General features: G+C 44.9%; 1 protein-coding gene across 1 annotated transcript; it reads left to right on the top strand.

Moving 5' to 3' along the window:
- The first annotated feature begins 1217 nt into the window (after window positions 1–1217).
- Window positions 1218–2093, top strand: LOC123425537 (putative glycine-rich cell wall structural protein 1). The gene has a single exon (XM_045109228.1). It carries the CDS (start codon window positions 1218–1220, stop codon window positions 2091–2093), a length of 876 nt encoding a protein of 291 aa, XP_044965163.1.
- The last annotated feature ends 6164 nt before the right edge of the window (window positions 2094–8257 follow it).

Here is an 8257-nt window from a genome sequence, read left to right as displayed (position 1 = left end):
GCCCCGACGCCCTCGAGAAAGTTCCGTGACACCCAAAGGCGTCACCGCGTCAGTGTCGGCCGGGCCGACAGGGGTTTCCCCCATCCCAACCTGCACCTTGGGCGCTTAAGCCTGCCACCAAACCGTCTTACACCCTGCACCAACACGGTCTTAAGGCCCTGTTTGGTTCCAAATAAGTCACCAACTTATAAGTTGAAAAGTGCAAAAAGTGACTTATTTTACCAAACAGACCCAACTTATAAGTCACCCCAACTTATAAGTCATAAGTTGCTTCACCCCAACTTAAAACTTATAAGTCACCCACTTTTGCATGGAAAGGTTACTTATAAGTCAGATGACAACCAAACAGACCTGACTTATAAGTCACTGGTTTTAAGTCACCTGACTTATTGAAACCAAACAGGGCCTAAGGCCCCTGCGCCGTCTCACCACGGCACCATAAGGAAAAACCTACACAGCGATGAAGAGGAGCCGGGACTCGGAGCAGCAGCACTGTCGGCACGCAGGAGGGCTCAACCTCCACCGTCTACGATGGTAGCCGACCAGACGCAATAGCAGGAGCATACCAGGCCCGTGGGCCCACAGGCCCGGCCGGGACCCCTCGTAAAGCTCCCGCCATCACGCTGCAACATGCATGCCGCCGGTGACGCCCCCCCCCTGTCCAAGTTGCTCCTCCTCACCACCACGCAGAAGACACCGACACCGCCGCCACGCCGGGAGCCAGCCCGCTAGGACCCAGATCCGGGTCGGGGGCGCGCCGCCGGCCACCCCGCACCACCACGCCGCCCTGCCACCAAGGAGCAGCGTCGCCACCTCACCCGCCACCGGCCACCACCACCGGGTCGCGGATGGGGGAGGAGGACGCCCGCGGGGGAGAAAGCTCGAGCGCCGCCCCGGCCACCTCCCAGGGAGGCGGCGCGAGAGCGGATCCGGGAGGGGAGGAGGAGCAGGACATGGGCGGAGGATCCCGACCAACGGCTGGCGGCGGCGGGAGGGACGGCATCGGCGATGGGAGGGGTGGCGGAACCCTAGGTCGCCTGGCTTGTCTTGGGAGCGGGTCGCGGGGTGTGAGTCAACCTTGTCTAGAGGTAATTCAATAGAATGGAATCACTCATCATCCATCACCCATGCACCAGTTCCACTACTACTGTATATACCCATGCAACCTCTCTTCTTCCACACACCTCTCAGCTTACACTCCACCGAGCTCACTCACAATGGCTTCTAGCACTAAGCTTGTAGCTCTTGGCTTTGGTGTCCTCATGAGCATTGGGTTTGCGAATGCTTCGAGAATGTTGGCTAGCTCCTCCAGTGTCGGAGGTGGAGGCGGGGGAGGCGGAGGAGGTGGCAGCTCATCAGATGGGCCTAGTAGTGGATGGGGTGAAGGGGTCGGACGAGGTGGTGGGTTGGGGTATGGTGGTGACACTGGTGGAGATGCCAATAAGTATAATTTTGCCAAGGGAGCTGGTGGTGGAGGAGGAAATGGTGCTGGTGGTGGTTCTCAAGGCGGAGCCGTATCAGGTTCTGGTGGTGGAAATGGTGCTTGTACGAGTGGATCGGCACCAACCCCTTGTGGCAATGGGTATGCCAATGCTGATGGTGAGGGTGGTGGTGGTGGTGGAGGTGGTGGTGTAGATGGGCCAAGCAGATCTGGAGCTGGAGATGGTGCTGGCGAAGGATATGGTGAAAGTGGCATAGCAACCGCACCAATACCTTTTGTTGGTGGTGCTAGCTACTCTCATGTCAAAGGTAGTGGTACTGGCGGTGGTGGTGGTGACGGTGGAAATGGAGGTGGTAATGGTGTCGGAGGTGGACATGCCGCCAGCGATGACACCTTCGGAGGAAATGCCAACGGAGGGGGTAGACGCAATGGTGGTGGCCAAAGTGGAGGTGTAGCTCAAGGTCCAAGCATAGGAGTTGGTTCTGGTTCTGGATTTGGGAGTGTACAAACTAGTAGCACTGGCTCCTTTGGTCAGGGCTATGCCACTGGATTTGGTGGTGGAAAGGGTGGTGGCATGGGTGGTAGCAACAACGGTAGTTTCGACAACGGTGGAGGCAGCGGATCCGGATCCGGCGGCGGCGGATACCACTAAATTTCCTTGTCGAACAAGCTAGAATCTGAGCCCATCTTGCATTTGCACATCATTTCTGTTTCTCTTCATTCATAGGGTTTTTACTAGGCGCCTCCTAATAATGGGCTCCATGATTCTAGTGGAAGTACTAAGTAATTAGTCAACCGTTTTAGATGGAACCCTATTTAAAGTGAATGCACGTGTCTCTAATGCATAACCTCAAAATGACAGTGGCAAATTGGTAAGAGACATCATAGAACGCACCATATTCAGTAAAGTACGATTACGATGTTCGGACACACCATCACGCTGTGGTGTTTTAGGCGGCGTGAGCTGTGAAACAATTCCACACTGTCTTAAGTGCATGCCAAGCTCATAACTCAGATATCCTCCTTGTCGATGAGATCGCAAGAATTTAATCTTCTTGTTACGATGATTCTCAACTTCACTCTAAAATTGCTTGAACTTTTCAAATGTTTCAGACTTGTGCTTCATCAAGTAAATATACCTATATGTACTCAATTCATCAGTGAAGGTGAGAAAGTAACGATATCCACCGTGTGGATAAATACTCATTGGACCGCACACATCAATATGTATGATTTCCAACAAGTCACGTGCCCGTTCCATTGTACCAGAAACGGGGTTTTAGTTATCTTGCCCATAAGGCATGGTTCGCATGTGTCAAGTGATTCAAAATCAAGTGACTCTAAAAGTCCATTAGCATGGAGCTTCTTCATGCGTTTACACCAATATGACCTAAGTTGTAGTGTCACAAGAAAGTGGTACTCTCATTTTTAACTATACATCTTTTGGCATCAATGTTATAAATATGTGTATCCTCACTATCGATATTTAACAAGAACAAACCATTCAATTGGGTGCATGACCATAAAATATATTACTTATATAAATAGAACAACCATTATTCTCTGATTTAAATGAGTAACCGTCTCACATTAAATAAGATCTAGATATAATGTTCATGCTCAACGTAGGCACCAAATAACAATTATTTAGGGTCATCACTAATCCCGATGGTAATCGAAGAGCGAGCGTGCCGACGACAATCACATAAACCTTGGAACCATTTCCCACGTGCATCGTCACTTCGTCCTTTGCCAACCTCTATTTATTCCATAGTTCCTATTTCGAGTTACAAATATGAGCAACCAAACTGGTATCAAATCCCTAGGTACTACTACGAGAGCTAGTAAGGTACACATCAATAACATGTATATCATATATACCTTTGTTGACGTTGCTAGCCTTCTTATCAGCCAGATACTTGGGGCAGTTCCGCTTCCAGTGGCTAGTTCCCTTGCAATAGAAGCACCCAGTCTCAGGCTTGGGTCCAGCCTTGTGTTTCGTCACACGAGCGGCAACAAATTTGCCGCTCTTCTTGAAGTTACCCTTCTTGAAACTAGTGGTTTTATTTACCATCAACACTTTATGCTCCTTCTTGATTTCTACTTCCGCGACTTTCAGCATCGCGAATAGCTCGTAGATGGACTTGTTCATCCCTTGCATATCATAGTTCATCACGAAGCTCTTGTAGCTAGGTAATAGTGACTGAAAAAATCTGTCAGTGACCATCTCACGCGGAAGCTCAACCCCGAGCTGAGTCAAAAGGTTGTAGTACCCAGACATTCTCAATATGTGCTCACTTACAGAACTGTTCTCCTCCATTTTGCAGGTAAGGAATTTAATGGAGGTCTCATACCTCTCGATCTGGGCATTTGTTTGAAAAACAAAGTTCAACTCCTAGAACATCTCATATACTCCATTAAGTTCAAAACACCTTTGAAATCCCGATTCTAAGCCATATAGCATGGCGCATTGAACTATCGAGTAGTCATCAGCACACGCGTGTCAGACGTTCACAACGTCCACAGACAACACTGGAGGGGGTGGTGCACCAAGAGGCCCATCAATGACATAAGCCTTTTGCGAAGCCGTGAGGATAATCCTTAGATTATGGACCTAGTCCACAAAGTTGCTTCCATCATATTTCATTTTAGCTTTCTCCAGGAACGCATTAAAATTCACGGGAGCTACTGGCCGGGCCCTTGATCTACAACATAATTTGCAAAGACAACTTAGAGTATTGTTCATGATAATGAGTTCAATTAATCATATTACTTAAGAACTCCCACTCAAATCGACATCCCTCAGGTTGTCCGAGTGTAACATCATCCAAATTCACCAACCCAAGTCCGATCATCACGTGAGATGAGGTGGTTTCAATGGTGAACATCCACATGTTGATAAATATCTACTATATGATTCATGTTTGACCTTTTCAGTCTCTTTTGTTCCGAGGCCATGTCTGTACACCCATTTTGGTCCCCTAGGCTCGTCAATTTTAACCCAAGTGGTTTGCATGTGCAAAACTGGCTTACACCCATTGTATGGGAACATAGAGTCTATCACACCCGTTCATCACGTAGTGCCTCGAAACGATGAACCTTCGCAACGGTGCACACTTGGGGACAACACAATTTTATCTTCAAATTTTAGTGAGGGATCATCTTATAATGCTACCGTCGTCCTAAGAAAAATAAGATTCATAAAAGGATTAACATTTCATGCAAATCATAAAAGTGACATGATATGGCCATCATCATCTTGTGGTTTTGATCTCCATCTCCAAAGAACCGACATAATCTCCATCGTCACCAGCATGACACTGTGATCTCCATAATCATGTCGCCATTGAGGTTGTTGCGCCAACTATGCTTCTACAACTATTGCTAGCTCAAAGCAATAAAGTAAAGCAAAAGGCACATAATAATTAAAGACAACGCTATGGCTCGTGTCGGTTGCCATACTCATCGACATGCAAGTTGTGATAATCTATATAAAACATGGTCATCTCATACATCGCATATATCTCATCATGTTTTTGGCCATATCATATCACAACATACCCTGCAAAAACAAGTTAAACGTCCTCTACTTTATTGTTGCATGTTTAACGTGGCTGCTATGGGTGAGTATCAAGAACCGTTCGTACCTACGCAAAGCCACAACAGTGATCTTCAAGTTGCTATTTAACATTCTACAAGGACCACATGTATCGGATCCGATTCAACTAAAGCGGGAGAGATAGACACCCACCGGCCATCTTTATGCAACAAGTTGCATGCCAGTCGATGGAATCGGTCTCTCATATGTGGACGAGTAAGGTTGGTGCGGGCCGCTTCATCCAAAAATACCACCGAATCAAAATAAGACTAAGGAAGGTAGCAACCTGAAGATCAACGCTCACAAACACTTCGTGTTCTACTCGCGCATGTTATCTACGCATAGACCTAGCTCATGATGCCACTATTGGGAAACGTTGCATGGGAAACAAAATTTTTCCTACGAACACCCAAGATCATCTATGGAGATCAACAACCACAAGCCACTACAAGAATCTCCTTCTTTGTTGTCTGCCATAGCGGATGGCAAAGGTCCACTCCACGGACGGCAAAGACCTTCGCTGTCCGCCGACCGACGACAAAATTTCCGGCACTGAAAGTCACAGTGAAGGCTTTTTTTGCCGTCTGTCGGCTGGCAGCGGACGGCAAAGATCTTTGTCGTCGGTCTGCCTAGGCCAGCAGATGACAAAGATGCTAGACGGCAGGCAACAACTGTCAGCTCCATTAGGTAGCTGACGAAGCCTTTGCCGTCTTCCAGCTCGCGGCAGCCTTTGCCATCTGCGAGCTAACATCACCGCTAGGTCCGCCAGTTGGCGCCTACCATGTCCTTTGCCGTCTTCCTAGGTGCACCTTTGCCGTCTACCTGGCTCTAGCTCATGGAAAAATGACCATATGGGTCAGACCTGCTGCTCCGAGGTTGCACAGGTGGCTGCCACGTGGCACCTTTGCCATTATCTGGCAGACGGCAAAATGCGTGTATTGCCACTTTTTTGTCTGTTTTCAGTTATTTCCCTGCATTTTCAGAATACATATATGATATATATAATTACAAACATCATCTATAGTTTCAAACATCATAGAAGAAGCATAGGCCATGTATCAAACATCATCGTGAAAATATTGAGCAAGACAACAAATAGGCTAGCTTCACACTGTTCATCCATATATACAGATAGTTTCAAACAGCACACTGTTCATCCATAGAAATCAAAACAAAAAGGAAATAGTAGCAACCCATCCATGCCAGCTTTGATGAAGTGAATCCAATCTGTAAAATGAGAATAAAAAAGTTAGAAGAAGAAGAAGAAGAAGACTAGAAGAAGAAGAAGAAGAAGAAGAAAATGAAGAAGAAGAAGAAGAAGAAATAGAAGGAAAATAATAAGAAGAAAGAAAGAAGAAGATCATTTTTTTTCTTATATTCTTCCTTTTTCTTCTCTTTCCTCTTCTATTCTTTCTTTTTCTTTTCATACCATTTTGAGCTTATAATGTCATTTTGGAGGAAAATAATCTAACTATATGACATTTATGAGCTAACCAAGGTTATTATGCCAATTTTGACCTAATTAAGTTAATTATGTAATTTTATAGGAAAACAAGCTTAGTATATAAAATTTATGAGCTAACCAAGGTTATTATGCCATTTTGACTTAACTAAGCTAATTATGTCATTTTGGAGGAAGATAAGCTAAGTATATAACATTTATGAGCTAACCAAGGTTCTTATACCATTTCTGATCTATCTAAGCTAATTATGACATTTTGGAGGATAATTAGCTAAGAAGAATAAGAACAAGAAGAGGAAGAAGAAGAAGAAGACGAAGGAGAAGAAGAAGAAGAAGAAGAAGAAGAAGGAGAAGAAAGAGAAGAAGAAGAAGAAGGAGAAGAAGAAAAAGAAGAAGAAGGAGAAGAAGGAGGAGGATGAGAAGAAGAAGAACGAGCAGAAGAAGCAGGAGGATAAGAAGAAGGACATGAAGAAGAAGAAGGAGAAGGATAAGGAGAAGAAGAAGAAGAAGAAGAAGGAGAAGAAGAAGAAGGAGGAGAAGAAGAACAATAAGAAGAAGATGATGATGACGACGATGATGATGATGATGATGATGATATGATGATGATGATGATGATGATGATGATGATGATGATGATGAAGAAGAAAAAAAGAAGAAGAAAAAGATGATGATGATGATGATGAACGAGATGAAGAAGTAGTAGAAGAAGAAGACTAGAAGAAGAAGAAGAAAATAAGAAGAAGAAGAAGAAGAAGAAGAAGAAGAAGAAGAAAAGAAGAAAAGAAGAAGAAGACTACAAGAATAAGGAGAAGAAGAAGAAGAAAGAGAAGGAAAATAACAAGAAGAAAGAAAGAAGAAGCTCATTCTTCTTCTTATATTCTTTCTTTTTCTACTCTTTCCTCTTTTATTCTTTCTTTTTCTTTTTATGCCATTTTAAGCTTATTATGTCATTTTGGAGGAAACTAAGCTAAATATATGACATTTATGAGCTAACCAAAGTTATTATGCCTTTTTTACCTACCTAAGCTAATTATATCCTAAATGAACTAAATAAGCTAATTGTGTCATTTTAGAGGATAATTAGCTAAGTATGTATTTCTTGCGTAAAATGAGATAAGTATGTGGCATAATAGGGCTAACTAGCATGTACGAAGATAAGTATGCATTTGTTAAGAAGAACCCTAGAGAAAACTTACCATCCTTGTCACGACGAATGTGAATCACCGGGGTTGCTCGGGAGGTTTCACGTGGAGAAGGTTGCCGTGGAGAAGGGTTGTGCAATGCGGCTCGGGAGTTATTCTGCACCAAAGATCATTTGCAATGTTTCGTTAGCATGATGGCACTCAAATGTTAATTCTAGTAACTAATGGCCATTCAAATGAAACTCATCGTTCCGACCACAGAAATGTCTGGCAACGGCACAGGGGTCTGACCATTCTTTTGCACATAGACTACACATTTGGTTTTGAAGATTCAGTCATATTAGTTAGTAATGAAACGAACATTATATGCATGACTTGGCTAATATGAACAAGAAACTTACCACAAGGAGCTCGTACATGGCCCGATGAGCCGCCTCATTCCGTGCCTTCTCCTCCTCCAACAACCGAGCCGTCTTCTCCCCCACGGCCCGAGCTGTCTCCACAACCACCCCGTCCCTCTCCCGCAGAAGCTCCTGAAGAGCATCCCGGGTTGTCGCTCTCTCTCTGTGAAGAGCAGCCCGCAACACCACTCCTCGTTAGCATTGTAATCATCG

The sequence above is a fragment of the Hordeum vulgare genome, chromosome 2H (genome assembly GCF_904849725.1).
Source record: "Hordeum vulgare subsp. vulgare chromosome 2H, MorexV3_pseudomolecules_assembly, whole genome shotgun sequence".
Lineage (NCBI taxonomy): Eukaryota > Viridiplantae > Streptophyta > Magnoliopsida > Poales > Poaceae > Hordeum > Hordeum vulgare.
The sequence above is the reverse complement of the archived record's forward strand: the minus strand, read 5'-3'. Positions and strand labels throughout refer to the sequence as shown.

What these genes read in the sequence shown, in the direction of transcription:
- LOC123425537 (XM_045109228.1), top strand. Translation starts at nt 1,218, where the DNA reads ATGGCTTCTAGCACTAAGCTTGTAGCTCTTGGCTTTGGTGTCCTCATG.